Raw genomic sequence first — 21,697 nt, forward strand, 5'->3', positions numbered from 1 at the left:
CATGTTATTTAGTACATGTTATTTAGTACATGGATATTCCTTTCAATCTCCAAAACCAACTAGTATGGTAAAAGTTTCCACTTCACTCCCAACTCACCTTAATCTATGGTATAACCACTGAAATACTATTTATAAAGCAAAAATACCATGCAGTGTTTCAAAATGGGAAGACTTATCTCACAGTTAGAAACTTATTTAAATTAAATTAACTTTGTCAGAATTCCACCTTTAAAAGAACAATAATGATGAGTAACTGAAAAGAATTAGCTCACTCACATCCTGACTGATGTATGAGAAAGCTATTTCAGATCTTCTCCCCAAAAAGATAAACCATATTTCTAGGTTAGTAAAATGTTACAGATGCTCAGAAAAGGTTACAAAAGTGGAAGTATGAAAGGCCAATACCAGAGTATTTGCTAGAAAAATGTACTTTTTTTCTGTCAAAATAAGCATAGCTGTCTTCTCAAAGCCAGTTTATGGTATATCATCAAAAGTATGGTAATTATGTAACATAATCATTTCACCATTCATAGGCACACACATTTATCTATCATTTAAAATAATCTTTAGTTGCATATATAGATCTCATTTTCAGGCCTGTATTTAAGTATTAAATTGGAGGTTATTTTCTTAAAGTTAAGAAGTTAAGATAATATACATACGGAATTAAGCAGTACATGAGGATGCATTAACTTAAGAGCACTCCCAATTCCAAGCTTCACAGCATTTGAAAATAATCTAGTGGTTTGTGAAATTATCCTGAAGTGAAACTAAAATTCACAAGTTTTATGTTTATCTTACAGATCTTAATGATTAGCTATGTATACAATAACATATTAAAAATAAAATTTTAATGTAATCACAAACACAAAAATAATGATCACAAATGAACTGTATCTTCACATGACAAGATGTTGCCATTTTAGCCAGTATGAAAACTCTCTTAGCATATTTATATAGACTCACAGTTCTATTGTTTTAATATGCATTGCTAGACACTCAAAAAGTGGCATATTACAACTATTTTATATTGTGACAATACTTTTGTACAGATAAACAAAATTTGTTTAAAAAGCCAAGCATAAATACAATGGAAAGTACAATGTAAGTCACTGGGGTAGGCTACATAATTTAGGACTCAGTTCATGGTTTTGACCTTCCCTGTTACACAGCTCACCTTAATAGCTTGAAATCACACACCCTACCAAAATGACAGTTAAATTTTAATGTAGTGAAGTAGAAATTAAAGAGAGAGAGAGAAAGGGAAAAGGAATGATAATGTAATTTGGGAGTTTACAATATTCCACCTTATATGATATTTTAAAAAAGGTCAGAAGTTTTACATGTTAATTGAAGAATTGTAAGATATTATAAAATTACACAGTAAAGATTATGTTTTACTACGCTAATTTTGGCATAGGGTCCAGTTAAACTATTCCTGTCTTTTAGAAACAAAACTTGAGGCAATGGAAAATCCTGAGATTATATAGGTAATCATAGGAGTCACCTGTACTGATGAATACCATAAATCCCAAGGAAATAAATAATTATTTTATTTCTAAGGATGCATTTCATGCCTCTACAACAAATCCTTGAATGGCAGATTCAACAATACACACATACAATCACTGTGATGTGCCTCTGTTTATAACTGTTTTCCTCTCTGTCAGGACATCTTGGTTTTAAATATAGATGATGCTAAACAATAAATCTGACCAAAATTTCACCATATTAGAAATGTAGCAAACATTCATTTAACAGAATATTATTTTCCAATTCTTTTAAACAGATACACCGTGAGAGAAAAACTAACATTCAGTATGCTTTTTAAATGCTCTAATAGCTTTCTTACTTTAAAATATCCTAACACTGTAAATGAACTTAAAATCAAGTTCTAAAAACAAAAGCATTTAAACATAATCAAACTTAAATTTTTATTGTCTTTCCTCTCTCGTGGAGTCACTATTTCTATTTTGAGGACTTCTCTTCTTTACTTTTACCATCTACAGAACTAAAGATAATTTTTCCTGGTTAGTACCTACCCTTCTTCTCCCCAAACAAAAAGGAAGGAAGGAAATAGTAGCAGTTAATGGTTATAAGCACATTTTAAAATAGACACACCTGAAGTGTGAGGTAATGACCAGGGGAATATTTTATTCTGCCTGAACTATTACCAGAATTGTCTACCTAGGGTACCTGTGTCTTTTCCCTTCCAAGAAATGTAATTATTAGCCCTCAATTTCCTTCAAACTGCTATTTCTCTAGGTTTCTATTTTTAGCAAACAGTCCCTATCAATGTCATCAGTTAATGTTATTAGCCAAATTAGCACATACATAGAGGGAAAAGATTCTTAAATATGCTTAAATACATAACAGGGTTGATTATGCCATGCTAGTTCAATTCATTGAACTGGTTGGAAAAAAATATTACTTCAGAGAAAAAAGAAATTAGTCAATCCTGTTGCTTAACTCATCTGGCTTGTTATTTTATTGACTGGTAAGTCACAGAAAATATTTCAACTGGTTTATTATGGAAATACCATCTGGCTCATCAGTATGCCTTGTGCCAAGTAAAGCTCATTGTAAATATTCAATATATTCAGTATATTTCTCTCTACTAATTGTGCTCTTTTTAACAAGCTAATCTAAGCTAAATAACAAACATTCTTTTTGAGATTCATATTTAAAAAATTAGACATTAAGCAATGGAAAAATAAAGTTTAGTAAAGTACAACCTTCATGGGAAAATAAAAATAACTACTTAACCCAAAAGGGTCTTTGTGATAATTTAAAACTATAATCTCTTTAAAAATTTTCTAACTTTGGACAAAAATTGAAAGAGCAAAAACTCAAATGACTAAATGAATGAAAAAGGCATTAAAGAACATTAGAAAGACAAGTAAAATTTGACTAAATCAAGTACAGAATAAATGATGTAATTAGCTAAAATTATCAGTGAGAAATTCCTAGTTGTAACAAGTGGCATTAAAAATACACCTACCACCAATAGCCATTTAAGTTTGTGAAAATGCACAGAAAGTAACAAATTTAGCTTCCCTCAACTCAAAACACAGAATTCTTTCAGCACAGGCATATTCCTTAGATTGAAAAAAAAATCTAATGAGGAGGATATAATACAAAAAGATAGCTTCTCCTATCCTGGCAACATTTACTTATAATCATTTGTTTAGAATACAGTATAAGAAAAGCAGTTACCATTGCACTACAAATAAATTTCAATTTAAGAAAAAAGGTAGAATTAAAAGGTAACTTTTTTTTATCATTTTGACCTTCTGTATTGACAAAATTTAAATGGGAAGAAAATTAGAACTATCAACACTATGGATAAAATGGATACAATACAAGGGGATTGTTTTAGGATTACATCTTGTTATTTAAAGTAAACATGAAGCTTCAGCATAACTTGATCTTCTGTGGTATGTAATCAAGTATGACACAGATCCATTTTTGATTCCATCCAAAGGGGTTTATTTTCTGGAAGGACTTTGTCATACCATTTAGTTTTCATTTCAATGGTCCTTTTGAGATGAAGCTCTCCTTCCACATATTCAATGAGACTCCAACAGGGAAGACACATTTGCATGTATGTTGTGACTCTTGTAAAACAAGTCTATGATAGATTTCTGGGGGGCACTGGCATGCATCTCTTAAAATGTCCAAATTCTAAATAAAATGATCATATGTACCTCTTCAAACATACATTTATAACCTTAGGTCAATTGAGGATAACATACTACTGTCAATTTGCTACTGTTAGAAATCTTCTAGGTAAAACATATTTTTCATACTGTCAGTTTGAATGTATAAATACTTCAAAACTGTGTCCTAAAATAGCGTATGACACAAACTTTCCTCTGAATAATTAGTGATAACTTCAGCAATAATATCCTACTCATCCAGCTTAAACATCATTGGAAGATTGTGATTGCTGTAAAATAAAATTTTGTAAGCTAAAGCTTTAAATCCTCTGATGGTTCAGGTCTCACTTTAAAGCCTCTGATTGCTGAGGTCTTTTCTTTGTGTGTCCCAATTTTAACATCTCTAAGGTAACTGAGCACATATGGAAGGTATTCGTGTACCTGTGAAATCTCTATAGTCTTAAAGACCATGAGAAAAGAACTTCTATACTTAAGAAACTACATTTGACGTTGAGGTTTTCCTCAAAACATTTTACATTTTAATATCTCTGGGCAAGCATATCTTAATTTAGTTGTCCCTCTTTCTATCAAGTGACCTAGCTTTGATAGAGCTTGAATGAAACCAATGGCATAAAAACAACTCCAACGTTAAAGATTAAAACAGTGCATTACACATTTATGTAGTTAGCTCTAAAATTCACTAATGCCAAGATCACACAGAACTTGCTTTGCCTTCCAGTGGGGAAATACCCACTGAAATACAAATAATTACATCAAGTATAAAACCTGGCCATTTATTTTATTCGCTCTTGGGAATAAACACAGACTCAAATGGATCACAATACCCCATCATTCTAGCACAGAACATTCACATAAGTCCTTACTCAGTTCAAACACATTTTTAATTCCCAACACTAGTACAAGAACATTATTTTATATTGACTCTCTCTAATAATCTAAGCAAATGCTTCAGAGAAAATGTATCCTGAATTTTAAGCGGCAAGAATTCATATATAATTTTGTAGTTTCTTGACCATGTAAAGAAGGTTAAATCTAATTTGGAAAATTATTGAGAATACTTTTTTCTGGCCAAACTTTTCATAAGTAGTCAATTATTTGAAAAGAACTGAAGCAAGGGAAATACATATATTCAAAATTCTCCCACTCTCAGTTCTTTCACAGCTTTTTCTAGAATGCAAATTTATAAATACAAAAGGTTTGAGTCTCCTTTTATAAGCATATAATTTTTCCTTTCCTGTTAGAATACAGAGAAAACAAGTGTTTTTTCCGACCACAGATTTGATCAGAAAACCATATCTACCTAGGTTTAAAAATACAGATATATATGCCTAAAATATGTATTACTTATACAGCATATAATTAATAAAGACTTAAAGAGTCACATTATAAAATGGCTTTTTCCATCAAATCATGAAATATTGAACATTGTATTGAGGCTAACACTAGTGTCTTTAATCCTGCATTGTCCAGTCTTATGGGCATAGTTAAACCACAACATTAAAACTGGACTTCCATTTTTTCAAATTACAGTAAACATCATTTTTGGGATGTTAACTAAAGAAAGAATGGACAATTTTTACATTATAGGTGATTATCTGTAGTCACTATTAAAATCTTGAAAGCATGTGGCTCAAAAATACAAATGTGACTTAGATCCTTTGACTGATTTGCTTAAACACGGGTGAGCTAAAATTTGACAATTACTTACAGCTATTTACTCATTTGAGTATGTAAAACATACAGTTGTTTCTGGCTCCCAGTCAGCACAATTACATTTGTAGTTAAAAATTTATTTTCTTCTGTAGGGCCATGCCTAATACTAGTTCTTGCTCTCTTTAAAACAAAACTCTCAGAAACATATACTTTTTTTTGTCACTAATTTTTTTTCAATCACATCGACCTGCAACTTGAATATTAAATTTTATTGTTACTTATGTATTTTGATTTTTCCAGAATGACTTTAATCATTCATATCTGTATGTATTTGAAATTGAATGCAATCAACATTCTCCAGTTGTTACACCAGCTGATAGACAAAATCGACTGTTATGACTCTTTTCTATTTATTTTCTGCTCAAAGTTATTTAAATATGCTGTAAAAATGGCATCAAGGTAATGCTAAACAACAAAATTTAAATGGAAAAACACAAAATCATACAAGTAACTATGGCATCAATTGAGAGATTTATAAATGAGAATACACTTTACGAACATAATTATAGTGTTACAGCTTGATGTTATTTTATATAAAAATGTCTTGAACAATATATGTCATTATGTTGAGAATTTCAGCACCGATTTTAGTGATCATTTCTGAGATGCATTCTCACAAAAAAAAAAAAAAAAAGGCTGGGTTTTTAAATGTTTTAAAAATCATTGATTTCCAGTGATGATTCCAAGGAACATTCTTGGCAGTGTCTAGATAATTCTTCCACACATCTCTCATAAGAAGAAAGGGACACCACCCATCTATGCTAGTGGCCTACACATATTAATTTAAAACCACAAACATCTAAAAATATACCTTGAGGTTTATCCACAGTTCTCTGAGGTTTTTTTTTCTTTGAATTAGAAGAAATTGATGATAAGCAATCATCATGCTTACCAAAATGCAGAAAATTAGTAGAGTGCCACTAAAAAGATGTTTTGAAAAGCAGCTCCCAGAAAGCAAGGAATCCCTGGTTTGTTTTCTTAGAATAAGAGATTCTATCTCAGATGAGACATCTCTGCTTTTTACAAATGGGTGAAAATGACAACAGAATTAAAGATTCCAGATATTATTAAATTTGCTTGTAGTATTTGACTAAGGGATGTTTAAGTCCTTCCGTTCTATCACAAAATATTTGAGAAATCAGGAATTCATCAAAACAGTTGCCAATTTAATGAAATGTACTAATGAAATTGCTCTGTGAGTATGAAGTTGAATTGTATGCTTTTGTTTATTTGGCTATAATTTCATCAACGAATTTCAAAAGAAAATCCAAATCAAAATTCATCATTGTAGATAATCAATATTGGAAGTCACTATGCTTTTAGTATTTTTAGAAATGAAACTACTACTTTAATTAAAACGTGATATTCTTTGACAATCTTCTACCTCAGAATAGATAAGGTTGTTTTATTTGTATAGCTAAAAATAATTCCTTATAAGTTTAAAAATCATTATTCCTTATGTTAGGATAAACTTGTTTATTAAAAAGATACATGTATTAGTGCCTACCTTCATACTACTACAAACTTTCCTATATTTTATCTATAAATGCTATCAGGTAAATTAAGCCTGGGATAGTATTTTCAAAAAGATTAAATAGACATATTAAGTTAAATAAATGCCACAGATTCTTTCCTTTTGTATCCTCTATTTTAAATAATTCTTGGTAGACTACTGGCACACCCTGTGAAAAAAGAAATAACCTCATTTCCATTTTTTCAAGTTTGAATGCTGAAGATTTATGTTTGAATGAGTTGATGGGCATTTTGGCTCCAGTGTATTTCTGCACCTACCACAAGGAAGAATACAATAAAAATGGCACTCTTGTCTATGCAGAGGATTGTTACTACGTTTAACAGTTACGTTTCACATCTGAGGTAGTTCCTTAGGTACTAGGAAGAAAAGGTGACCTGAGATAAAGTAATGATATTATGCAAAACTGCCTTCAAGATCTTCTCATCTTAGTATTTCTTTAACTTTTCCCCCTCTGGAGGCAGTGTACCTTCACCCTCCAGATCCTGGTACCTTGAGATTTTGTCTATCTTTTGTATCAAAATCTCTGATCTATAAAAATTTTGACTAGATAGTTTTCATTATGTTTTCAGGTGTCTTTGCATTTTAGCATAAGCCAGAACTTTAAGATCAATGAAGAATTCTGTAATGGTTCAATTTCAGGTCTTCTTCAGGGAAATTCGGTAGTGGTGTGGTGTGTTAGAGGACTTATCCATTGTCCTCACTCCTAAGACCTTGTTTTAGCCACTAGAAAATATTTAATTAATGCCAGTACTCTTTCCTCTGCTCTGTAAAAAGGCAACAACTGAAGTAATTTTCAAAAATGATAGCAGTCTCCCCTCCCCCAACCAATAGTATTATTTATCTATTGGTGGTTGACTTTGGCCAATAGATTTTAGGTGAACCAAATTCAGCTGAAATGACAAATTTACAAAAATGTCAATAGATATAGCACTTATATAATGCTGATTTCCTCCTTTTCAGATTTCAGCATTGTGAAAAAGTAAATTTACAAATTTACAAATACATGCAGCATAGCTGAATAACCAATGATGAATAAAAATAATTAGTGATCTGATGAGGCATATTTCTCAGAATTTGGAATGGATCTAGAAACAGTGCCTTACGAGTAAGGCACTTACAGGGTAAGGAATGATATGAAGGTAATTTTTAAAATTAAAGTCCTTTTTCTCTAGGTTTGAATACATATACCAAATGTATATGTAACAAAAAAGTTGGTCTTTCCGTTATTTTAGCATTTTATATAAAAACGATTCTTAACTGGGTACTGCCATTACCTTAACTCTCCACTTCAGTTTGTGCATATGGAAAAGAATATAACAGGGGAATCGATTATAAACGCATGTGCTAGAGATAATCCCTCAGAGTGTATGGATCAACAAGAAACTAGGGTATTTTTGGTGTTTAATGTGAAATATGAGGGACTAAAGAAGAGGTATTAAATTTCAGATAACCTAATGACTGAAAATACAGGCCTCTTTTTCAGGGTTTCCACACCCTTACACTTTGAAGAAGGATCTTTGGGGAAGACATGGCAATAGGAAACTCCAGGGGGAACAAAGCAAATTACAACGCAGTGAGAAAAAAAATGATGTAATGGGAAAGTCTGATCTACTCATCTATGACTTCGATAATGAGGCAAACACCGACCTCTGAACTGTAATGATCATCAAGTATCTTTTAAAATAAACATATATGCAAGTCAAATGGATTTGGACATATTAATTCAGTTTTACACATATTAACTTGAAAAACAGATTCACATTAAAATGTTAAAGGCCTTAATGTTGACACATATATGCGTTTTTATATTACTTAAGTATAATGCCAACGGCCAATAAGTAGTAAAGTTTCAAACAATGAGAAATCATTATAATCTATAAAGCCATTCATGTATAACGGAGAATTTTGATTCTTAGGAAAAAAATCTATGAATAATAAAAGGTACTAATATAGAGCTTAATAACAATTTACATAGCAGTGACAATAATGCATTTCATATACTGCTTTCCTTTTTAATATGAATAATGGGCCATGTTCCAGTTCAATGGGCAATCTAATTTTTTTTAAATTAACTTCTAAAAAAGGTAATAGTCTCTTATTTTAAAAATGCACATTTTGTGAAGGACAAAAATTACTTAAGTTTAAAAATTATATCCTGACTGAAGTAGAAGAAAATTCATTACATCCTTGCCTTTCATCAATCAGAATCATATTTTTATAACTTTCAAGATAATGCTTAATAAATATGTTATCAATATTAAGAGTAACATTTCATGCTGAAGAGTGATGCTTCATGCTGAAGAAAAATGCAAAAATTCTAGTGCAACAATTTCCCTATTTTTGCCACCTTACAAGGTGGAAAGAGAAAAATGATCAGTCAGGAGGAATGTACAAGGTATATTTCTTTTTAAGAGATGGAGTCTCTGTTGCCCAGGCTGGAGTGCAGTAGCATGATCATAGCTCACTGCAACCTCATACTCCTGGGCTCACATGATCCTCCTGCCTCAGCCTCCCAAGTAGCTGGGACTACAGGCGCATACCACTATGCCCAGCTAAGTTTTTAATGTTTTGTAGTTGGGGTTATGCTATGTTGCCCAGGCTGGTCTTGAACTCCTGGCCTCATGTGATCCACCTGCCTCAGCCTCCTAAAGTGCTGGAATTACAGGTGTGAGTCACTGCACCTAGTGTGTACTAGGTGCATTTTAATTACTAATATAAAATTTCATTTTCCTACTGTTTATAAATTACTATTACTATTTAATGAACTGATTTAAAAGAATTCTATAAACTATCACTTAGCTGTTTCTAAAAGAGTATGTGGGTATAACAAAAAATAGAAGATCATATCATAAAAATGAACCATCTTATTTTCATTCTATTCATATTTTGGAATGAAATAAATTGTGACCTTTTGGAATTATGCTTTAAATGTTTACAAATTAAGGCAGAGTTGTTTTTCATTTGGGTTTTAGATACTCTCGGATTTCATCACAATTAAGCCTATTAGAATAGCTGTGAAGAGATCATTTCACAAACAACTTTTCAAAAGCATACAAGATTAATCCATATGCTGCTGAGATGAGGCACAATAAAGAAGCATTACTGAGATAATCTATGGCTAAAATGATGGTGTATGACTTATGATTAAGCTTCATTACCTGCAGAGCAAGGGGCTTCCATCTCATATTTTTCAGTAAAGCTGGTGCTGAGGTAAGCATGCTCTGAGGTCGCTTTTTCAAAGTTAAGATAACACCACTCGGGTCCTCTCGTAGTGCATTCACCAAATTTTTCAACTGCCACCCCACCTGGTAACCAGCAAAATCATTACAATAAAATTGAGGTACAGTATTCAAAGATTTAATGTTCTCCCCCTTTAATAAGATTAGTAAAAAAAAAAAGTCACATAATTGGTGTACCATCCTATCAATTTTCAGGAGATACATAATCAAGAAATTTTATCTTTGAATTGATTAACCATGTTATTGCATTAGTCCATATCATTATGAGACAACATAATGGACATTTACCATGTCAAAGCAAAGACTAAAATGGTATCCTACCAATGGAGTAATTCAAAATGTAATGAAATTATGTCACCATTAATGTGGCTCAGCTGCTAGGTCTAGATCCAAGCTCTGTTCACAAGTATAGTTAAAAAATCTATATGCCTGAAAACAAGGATTTGGCAATGTCCTCAGCTTACAAACTACACCACAAGCTTACTCATCACCATCTTTTAGAGATAAGTGGTACCAGTGTCTCTAAATTAGACTGATATTTTACTACCAATAGCTGGTACTGACATACCAAGGCAACATTCTTATGCATGGACAAGAGCAGCAATACAATAAACCTTTTACCATGCTATGAAGACAGAACAAAAATAACAAGGTAATACTACTCCAATGAAGCAGCTATTGGAAATGTGTTCCAAACAACCCTATCAACTTAAAATATAATGTGCTAAATTTAATGAAGTCATCCTATTTGAGTATCACCTAAAAACATATTGTGTAATTAAAATCAAAGTACTTGATAAATGTCTTGAAATCGGGCTCAACTGCATCCCGTTAAAATTACTTCACTCTTCATCCTTTTAAAATTCTGAACATAGAATAATTTTTGTTACTTTGCTTTCAAAACGGACTAGTGATGCAGTATCAGGTAACTGAAATCCTAGAAACTATGCTTTAAAGAAACACATTAAAATGTCTATTATTCCAAGTTTTTTTTTTTAAAAAAAAAAAACATTTCACATTTAAAAGAGAGAAGAACCTTTTATCCCAAACCCTAATGGATTATACTTTTCCAGGATGTGTTATATAAACACACTAGGTCAAAATTTATCCTGGATTGCACGTAGGATTTAGCAAATGGTCTGAACAGTGATACAGTTTCTTCCTAGGCATCCAAGTTAAAGATAATTGGTGCCTTTTGTCTAATAATAATCATGTTTTTGACTGGGAGATATTTGTCAAGCCAGAGAGAATGAGCACTTCCACCAAAAGCAGCAAAGATCAGACTATGAAGAAGAGGTAATCTGGAGTGTGGCTATTATGGAATGGGGACTTTTGTATATTTAATAAGCATTCACCTAAATTGCAACCTCAACTGTAGCTGAATTAAGTGTTGGTGAAGTTAGAACAAACAAGAAGTGAGATGTTATAATGCTTAAAATCTCAGGGGGTCTCAGATATGAATCAAAATGATCATTATATTTGGATAACCTGAATGAGACTGCCAATTTTTTTTTTTAAATCACATTAATGTGGATCAACTACAGTAATGGAACTGGTCAAATGCCTCCCCTTACATGTAAGTGGGGACTATTATGTGCCCAAAGGTATATTACATTGATTCTGATTCCTCTGATAGCTGTGTAGTATCTGTACAGCCAAGAGTTAAAGCAAAGGGAGTTCAAATCCAAGGGTTCATTTTGCTTGCCAAAAAAAATATGAATGCACATTTTGAATTACAAGTTTGGGGGGAGAAAACATACTATTTATACAAAGAGTTTAGGAACAACTTATTAATGATAACCACATTTTATTATTTAATTATTCACTCAAATAATTGCTAACTATACTAAAGTGGTCAATGTGATGGCCATAATCTTTTTTCCAGCACATCTATTCTCAAGGATTTACACATTGATTTCTACTCACCAATTTCTTTTCATTTTACTTATTACAAAATTGGAAGATTTTTAAGGCTAGATGGTATTTTCCTGTGAAATTTTTAGTGCAATTTGATTCATCCTATTCTTTCACACTTTCTATGTGCTCTTTTCAAGAAAACAATTCCAAAAAATAGAATTGCTTCTTTTTTTTTGACAGAGTCTCGCCCAGGCTTGAGTGCAGTGGCACGATCTCTGCTCACTGCAAGCTCCGCCTCCCGGGTTCATGTCATTCTCCTGCCTCAGCCTCCCAAGTAGTTGGGACTACAGGCACCTGCCATCACACCCGGCTAATTTTTGTATTTTTGTATTTTCAGTATTTCTAGTAGAGACGGGATTTCACCGTGTTAGCCAGGATGGTCTCGATCTCCTGACCTCGTGATCCACCCACCGTGGCCTCCCAAAGTGCTGGGATTACAGGCATAAGCCACCGTGCCCGGCTTAGAATTGCTTTTCTATCAGAAAGTAGAATTGGTTTCTGATAAGAAAATTCATTTGGGTGGATTTTAATTTTACAGCTGAATGTTATTTAATGGCAGAAAATTTGGGTATCTAATTTTACTATTTTTAAATCAGCCTTTTATTATTTACATGACATTAACAATGTTTAAAACAAAAGCAAAGAAATATACATCAAGACTGTATAGTACATATCTTTGGCTCCCAAATTCTACTTCCACTACCTTAAGGAAATGATTGGATAAAAGCACAAAAATAAATGTGCAACATATGTGTCACAGTATTGTTTAAATCAACCAAAAACTGTACATTATGTAAATGTATCCATTAGTAAGGGATATAAAAATTGTGTAAAAAAAAAGTAAGTTCCAAAATAGGAAACATAATTTAATTCCACTTTCGTTAAAGAATGTACATAAATATAGAAAACACCACTAATGGTGGTTAAAGGGAGTAAGGACTTGCAATATATACTTTCTTCTTTATACTTTTATTTCCTAAACTTTTGGCAATAAGTGTGAGTTACTCTTCTAAACAAACAAATAAAACCAACAAAATACATGAACCTAGTCTATGAATAGCAACAATCCAATTAGAAAATAATAAATTTTATGAATTACCTAATCAGGACTGTTTGTTATGGATGGAAAATTTCCACCAAAACTGCAGAACCAGAAAGGCAACACTACTATTTAAAACACTAAAAGGTGGTGACGGAGAAGTAAAATCTGCTGTATGCATTATACCTTGATGATTGACAAGAGAGAATATAAATTTATTATTCAGGTGTACTCAATAAGTCAAGAACTATACTATCCACTGATTTTTGATTCAGTGAATGATCTCAGTAGATACTCCACTTAAGCATTAAATCAGTTTCACTTAGAAATTATTAAATAGGAATGAAGCCTACTGAGTAATTTACAGCCTATGTGTAACATTTTTCTTAATAACATATGTAGGTTTTAGCTGTATCAGTCCCATCCTAGTACTTGTATACACATAAACAGCAACCAGAGCTGTGCCTTTCTCATTTGAATAGTCCTTTTTTTCCTTAGTCCTCTCTCAAACTCCTTAAATTTGAATCATTTCTATCTTCTTTACCAAATATAATTCTTAACACTTTCCCCCCATTTATTGGTTTTGGTCATGTTCTACTAGAAGTCAAATATGACATGGTGCTAGAGCTCCAGTACAAATAATTCCAGTCTCTGGGATATTATAACATATCTTTAGCCATATAAAATATATAAATACGTGTTAATCATTTTTCTTTTCTTTTTTTCTTTCTGGTTTTTTTTTTTTTTTTTGAGACAGAGTTTCACTCTTGTTGCCTGGGCTAGAGTGCAATGGTGTGATCTTGGCTCACTGTAACCTCTGCCTCCCGGGTTCAAAGTGATTCCCCTGTCTCAGCCTCCCAAGTAGCTGGGATTACAGGCATGCACCACCACACCTGACTAATTTTGTATTTTTAGTAGAGACAGGTTTTCTCCATGTTGGTCAGGCTGGTCTCAAACTCCCGACCTCAGGTGATCTGCCAACCGTGGCCTCCCAAAGTGCTGGGATTATAGGCGTGAGCCACTGCGCTTGGCCGTTAATCATTTTTCTAGGTTAGTTTTCCATTTTTTCATTTAAGTTTCTGGTTGTGGTTTAAAAATATTCAGTGTGTGAAACTTAAATTAGAAACCATGTAAAGATTTAACAGTAATATGTAGAATGGCTGTAACGTACTCTTTCCACTGGCTGCAATCAAAGTATATACTAGCAGGTAGAGAGAGTTTTGAAGGAAGGAAGAAGAGGTCCTAGTGGTTACTAATATAATAATAACTAATATAAGAGTGTAAGCTGCTAATATTGGAAGGAATTAAATAAGGTCCAAAATTTAAAGAATTTTTTTTTTTTTTTGAGACAGGGTTTTACTCTGTTGCCCAGGCTGGAGTGCAGTGGCACCACCATGGCTCACTGCAGCCTTGACCTCCAAGGCTCAAGCAATCTTCCCACCTCAGCCTCCAGAGTAGCTGGAACTATAGGTGCACACTACCACGACTGGCTAATTTTTATTTTTTTGTAGAGATGAGGGTCTCACTATGTTGCCAGGGCTGGGCTCTAACTCCTGGGTTCAAGAAATTTCCCCATCTTGGCCTCCCAAAGTGCTGGGATTATAGGCATGAACCACCATGTCCAGAGATGAAAAATATTCTAATAGTCAAAGATATCCAAAAAAGAATTTGGCTGACTTGTGAAACAGATCAATATCAAGAGATGTTTCAATATTCTTGCATAGGTCAAATAATTAGGTAACTTTCAGTCACAATACATTCCAACTCTAAAACACAGAGTGGGTAGGAACATGAAAATAGATGATAAAGATTAGTTTGAGTAAAATAACATGGTTCTGTTACATCTCTGCCTACCTGTCCTCCATCTTTTCTTCCTCTTCCCTACCAATAAGTGTACCTGTTTCCTCTAGGCTAAGTGTTACACACCTTTCTAATACTTCATGCTGTCTTCTTACAATAATCTCTTTCAAGAGCTTTCACCAACAACTTCCTGCATGATTCCCAAATCTTTCTACCATTCCTGCTTCCTATCAATAACTCTAGTCTTATTTCTAACTGTTTAGCTTGTCCACGTTAATAGCTACTGAATAATCGCAAGCATCAACAATTCACTGTGCCAGATTCTTCATATCTATGTTACATTCTTTTTCTTTATATTTTCATTCTTACAAAAGCCTAATGAGGTAAACTATTAAACCCACTTTACGTGTGTAGAAACTGAAGCAAGAAGAGAATGTTTTCTCGGCCAAGATTACGAAAATGGTAAGCGGTGAAGCCAGAACTTACATTAATGTCTTTTCAATTCCAAAGCACAGTATTTTCCCTTGAATATCCACTGGTAGCTCACATGAATACAAGACTTTAAAAATCAAACTCATTATCTCTTAACTTTCGTTCACCAGAAAAAACAAACACACACACACACAAACCCAAACAAACCAAAAAACTCCCTGTCGTACTCTAAAGTTGGGAGTTTGGAGTCACCTGTGACTTCTCTCCTCTTTTAAATCTATTTTGTGTCCTAACAAATAGATCCTAGCAACTAATGCCTGTTCTCACTGCCTTAGTTTTGGCTTGGATACCTACTGCTAGACTTAAACCAGAATCTTAACCTGTCTTTCTGCTTCCAGTCTTTTGCAGCTCCAAAATACTGCTACAGTGTAAAAGTTTTCTGCTTCAAAACCTTTAATAGCTCTCCAAAGGCCCAACTAAGGAACAAATAACCAATACTCAAACAGGTCCTTTGTCAGTATGGTTGATTTATAGCTTTTTCAGATTACTTTTCTTCAATGTGGTTCTCAAACTTTAGCATGTGTTACAATCCTTGAAGCCTTGTTAAAAGAATGCTGAGTTTTAACCCCCAGGGTTTTTGATCCAGTAGTTCTGGAGTTAGGCCTGAGAATTCCTCCCCCCACCCTTTATTTCCTAATACAAGTTTCCAAGTGAGGCTGATATTACTGGCCTAAAGAACCACAATTTGAGAACCTCTGTAATAGATTATGAGCTCCTTGAAGGCAGTGACTTGCCCATGTCTAGATCAGTTTAGGTGTTTCACATGTTTTTGAGACTAGATATAACTCATAAGTATTTATTGTGTGTCTTCTACATAGTATGAATACAATGGTGAATGCAGCACAGCCTGTGCCTCGTTAAGGAGCAATAAACAGTTACAATGCAGTAAGATAAGTACCTCAATAGGGTGAATACAGGGTGCAATAGGAGCCCCCAACAGGGGCGCCTAACCCATCCTTGAGGGTCTAATGAAGGTTTCCAGTGAGTTTAAGCCAAATTCTTTGGGAGCTGGACAGGTGAAGAAGATGTGGAGGTTGAGGGGGTAAACAAGGCTCTGAGGCAAAGTATCACTGGTTTGAGCAACTTTCAGTAGTCCAGTACACATAGATGACAGAACAAGGGAAGGAGTAATGAGGCAGGAGAAACACACAGAGTTCAGATGAGTATAAGAGGCTTTTAGAAAGTTGATAATTAAATGAGTTAGTTGAGTAATGAATATACATTTCCTTCAAACATTATGCTTTTCTCTTTTGCTGTATCTTTGCAAAAGCACTCTTCCCTCTGCTTGTAATTTTTCTCTCACTTATAAAATCTTACCTATCCATAAAGATTCATCTTACATGCAGTACCCATTATAAAGCCTCTTCTTAAAGGTGACATCATATTTTCCTCATGTGAATCTCACAGCATACTGCATAACTTGACTAGTGAGCTGATATGGTGACACGATGATATAAATGTTTCAGAGACAATAAAGGGCTTTGAAACTCGAAAGGAGGGTTTAGTTTTGTACATAAAACCAAGATGTAGTATTAAAATATTCTTTAAATGTAATATACTTAAAATTTGTCACATAAAAGATTAAACGACCTCTCATCCAAAAAAGTAAAACACTTGATACTAAAGCTGTAACAGACATTCTGTACCCCAAATTTTCAAATAAACTTTCTCCTTATAAATGAACCTTTGAAAAAATATTTCTATCTTGAATACCCCAGACCTAAAGTCATAGCGATGTGATTAAGACAAGGAAAGGAAGAGTGGGTATAGATCCTATTTGTCCTAGAAAAAGTTTACTTTATCATACACATCATATAAACACTGCTATGAAGGTGTTTTTTCAGAAAAATATTTTGTAGTGCTTTCTCAATATTTTAATAGATTAATTCATTCACATTAATTTCATGGGCTAAAATGAATCTTTATAAAACCACCATATGCATTTTTACACAAAATGTCTTATTATTAGCTATAATGTTTTTCACATACACTGAACTACTATTATCTTCCTCATTATCCAAGGTAGCAGAAGTCAGTGTCTACAAGCAACAGCAAGTCATATAGCTTACTAATTTATATATAATCCCCAACATGTACATTAAAATGTATTTTATACACAACACAAACAGGATTAAAATTTCCCAAGAAGGTCATTAAGGAATCCCAAGTGCTAAAAGCCAGAGGTTCTGCTTTCTTGTGGATGGGGCTTGTAATTGTTTTGATCAGGCTGAAGCAGACAGCAGGTGTTCCTTTGTGAAGGACAACATAAGTGGGCAGGTCCTGGAAAATTGGTTGCCTGGATTAGGTGCACAAGAGGCTTTGGGGTTGGTGCTGAAGAGATGATAGGCTTCTTTTTCCCTCGGTACACAGAGGGAAGAAGTTGTCTCTGACCCCTTTAGAACTTGCCCTGGTCTGCTTTCCAAATAACAGCTGGTGAATTATTTGACTAACATATGAAAAGATAATTTCTACTCTATGGTCCCAAGTAGCCAGTTACACATAAACATAAAGGTAAGAATTTAAGCCTATCAACCCAGATCTTCTTTACCTTTTTCAGGGCTATATTTGGAGCTGCAAGAGAGCATCTTTATACCCACAGGCAGGAAGATAGAACATTTCTTAAAATATTTTCAAAGTTATTACCCTACACAAGACAAAGAAACAGATTCATTATCAACATTTACACACACTCCTGTGTTTACACACACTCTTACTCACAGGTTGTAATGTATAAACGATACCTTTTCCCAAATGAAATTTTAGAGACTAGAAGTATGCCTGTATGAATGTCTGATGAGTCATGCTACACCCAAATATCCTCCTGCTCTTTTTAAGAGCACTGAAGAGACTTAATTCAATACACAAGCCATCATGCTGCCGCTAATGACACTCTCTGTCTTTGCCTATTTTTTTGGTGCTGACATATTAATCATAATGTTCTGTTTCTTTGTGTTACTAAAAAGATACTGAAGTATCTAATAAATTAAACATTTTATACCAATGACTACCTCTTTCTTTGGGAAAACAACCTATGTGAAGGAAATAGCATACTGTTATAAACACTTCAGAAATAATGAATTTTGATATACAACGCCTTTCAAAGATCCTAAAACTATTAAATAATGAGTACCAATCTACAAAATCCACCTTCACCTAATTTTTTCCCACAAAATATTAATAAAAAAGTCTTACAATATTAAAGTCTACTACATTTGAAGATATCTTAATTTTGTTCTTTCACATTCATTCACTGAACAGAAATAAAGAATTAGTCATGGTTCAGGTACAAAGGAATATAAGCTGATGTGTATGCAGTGGTTAAGGAACTATGCAAATAAGTGATTTTTAACCCTAGCTTAGAGTAACTTAAATAGGTAACTCAGAGTATTCAGAAATGCCCCAAGGTTTACCTATTTTAAATAAAACTTTAGTGTTGATATTTTTATAAACATGATTCAAAGACAGTCTTGGGAGAAGATAAAAGGAACAAACATTTGAAAAGAAGAAATATGGGAAAGATTTTATTTTCATTAGAGAAAAAACGCCCACAATTTAATGTCTTTATTCATTGACCCATTCTTCATCTCACATCCTCCTGAACTTTAAATGGCACTTATCCAGTGAAATAAGAGTATGTCAAGGCATTTGGTTTTTTAACGTGACTTAATTTCAACGTAAAACTTAGACCATGTTGAGCTGCTCACAATCTGAATTTACATATATCTTTTTAATACTTAATATTTTCATGTGAATTTCACAGTTATGAATATGTGTGCATATATAATGTGTGTGTATAACTATATAGTATTTAAAAAGAAAGCACTAACAGAGAACATAATTTCTCACAGCTAAAGATGGACAGGGAGTCCAAGACAGAGAGCCAACTCAAACACTACAAGAAGCTAGCACTTTTTTCTCCCCTGGAATCTTTTTCCCCCACATTCAAGAAGTTCTGAGAGCTAAATCAGAATTTCTTGATTGACTCATAATTAAGTTCATGGGAGAAAGAAAATAGTGATAATAATTTTTCATGTAAGTTTTATGAAACACCTACATAGTTTTACCAAAGGTGGTGACTTTCCATACCCTGTTACTTGCACTATCTCCTGTAACCTATCACTTATATTAACTGCGGACTTTGTACAGCTGGTGTCTTGACTTTTGTGACAAGCTGATTCCAAAGCTGTGGGTATAGTTCAGCACTTTGAACACACAGCTCACTTTCCCTTCTCCCCTTCCAATATGGCATTTGGTAATGTTGTGGTCTTTCAAAGTTAAAGGTTTATTTTGGAGGCTTCATGGTTTTCATTCATATACACTACAGAAAACTAAAAGCCAATTTTGCTTTTATTTCAGCATCATTCATAATGTTCTTTTACTTCATCAAAACATAAAACTGAATGGGTCTGAAAGCTTTTGCTAAAGAGAGAAAAGGAGGAAGACAATCACATTGTAGTGAAAGGTAAAGTTGTAATGTAAACCTCTGATCATACTGTAGAACCTCAGTCCCCGAAAGAGCAGTAACATATTTTAAAATAACCATAATAATACAGGTTTTTCTCCTTTTGAGACAGGGTCTCACTCTGTTGTCCAGGCTGGAGTGCAGTGGAACCATCATAGCCCTCTGCAACCTTGAACTTCTGGGCTCAAGTGATCTTCCTGCCTCAGCCTCCTGAGTAGTTTGAACTACAAACACATGCTGTGACACCTGGCTAATTTTTAAAATTTTTCTGTAGAGACATGGTCTCGCTATGTTGCCCAGGCTGGTCTTGAACTTCTAGCCTCAAGCAATCCCCCTCCACCCTGGCCTCCCAAAGTGCTGGAATTACAGGCATGAGCCACAGCCCTCAGCCACTATACAGGCCTTTAACTAATTTTTTAATGAAGATATTTGCATGGGTTATTAAGTTATTAAATTTCAGCCATTCCTTCCTATATTTCATTTCTGTTCTTCTTACAAAGATGCTGGAAAAATATGTATTTTGAAATAAAAAGAAAAGAATCCCAGTCACCAAAGCCAAAGAGTAAAATGAAGCATCCTTATCTAAAATGTTAAAGCTCCCATTTATAAGAATTTTGGGGAAAATCTATACTTATAAAAAATTCATGCTTAAATTTAATTCAGGAACCTAAATGACAAAATTAAAAAGCAACTCAAACCCTAGTATTTAAAAAGTAATATGTTTAAAAATATACAACTTTGCTATAAATGATTTTAAAAATGTCATTTACTAGCAGACATGTAACAAAAATATGCTTATTTGAAAATTTAGCAAATACTGCAATATATGTATATATTTATCAAAACACAAAACTAAAGCACATATATGTGTACATATATATATGTAGCTAAAAGTATCATTCTAAATCTTTATTAATAGAAATCTTAGTAAAAAAAAAAAAAAACTTCTGTAATGGCCATATTTTCACTGTGGAAGTTACCTTTAGAAATCACTTTATCAAAATTCCAGCAACTCAGACAAAAAAAGGGAACTCAATGTCAGCTCCAAATGAGACCACAGTGAACTCCAAATATCATTTTTCCAACTTTTAAAAATCCTTTATTGTCCACTATTAGGATAATAAGATGCAGAAGGGACAGTGCGAGAGGAAATGTAAAAGTGGCTACATTACCTACAATTTGAGCTACCATGCCAATCAGAATATTAATTTAGTGGATGAAACCTATCCTTGAGTCCTAGGGCTAAATAAACTAAAAAGAACTTAAGATTAATGCCATTATCTATTGAATTTCCTATTATATGGTGGTTCTACAGTGTTTCCCTTTCATGTGATGATTTTTTTATCGGGCAGTTAAATGTTATCTACTGATTGCCTACTCCTATTATGAAAAGGAAGTGGATTGGGCAATTGTGACTGGCAGACTCTTGCTTTTCTGAGAGATTACAAAAAAAAAAAAAAAACGCGTGGGTTGGGGGGACTGAGGATGATACTGATTTGCAAATGAGCCATATACTTAATAAGTTAGTAAGCCAGAGTAGGTGAGAACTTTAGCCAATAGATACATTTTAAACACATAAAATAAAGTTATAAGGAAATTAAAAATTCCATGTAAAATAACTAGATCATAGTAACCACATGTTGACACTGAAAGATAAAGTTTAATCATAAAAATGAAACAGTAACCATTTTTAAAAAGCAACTACTCTTCCTGGTAAAGCTAGTAAGAACTGCACAAATAAGAAAGAAACAAATCAGGATGCACAGATCTGCAGAGAAAATAAATTGGTTAACAGGAAGTAACTATTATTGAGATATCATA

At 33.3% G+C, this 21,697-nt stretch overlaps 1 protein-coding gene across 4 annotated transcripts in view; it reads right to left on the reverse strand.

Moving 5' to 3' along the window:
- Positions 1-21,697, reverse strand: part of CNKSR2 (connector enhancer of kinase suppressor of Ras 2) — a 292,795-nt gene that overhangs the window by 133,337 nt on the left and 137,761 nt on the right. For 3 of the 4 annotated variants that reach the window (XM_011963747.1, XM_011963746.1, XM_011963748.1), the window contains exon 9: positions 10,086-10,232. The exons of the other annotated variant lie outside the window; for it this stretch is intronic. In XM_011963747.1, the coding sequence (XP_011819137.1) occupies positions 10,086-10,232 (147 nt within the window). The remainder of the gene's footprint in view (positions 1-10,085; positions 10,233-21,697) is intronic. 4 annotated transcript variants of the gene reach the window in all.

Source organism: Colobus angolensis, unplaced genomic scaffold, assembly GCF_000951035.1.
Source record: "Colobus angolensis palliatus isolate OR3802 unplaced genomic scaffold, Cang.pa_1.0 Scaffold622, whole genome shotgun sequence".
Taxonomy (NCBI): Eukaryota; Metazoa; Chordata; class Mammalia; order Primates; family Cercopithecidae; genus Colobus; species Colobus angolensis.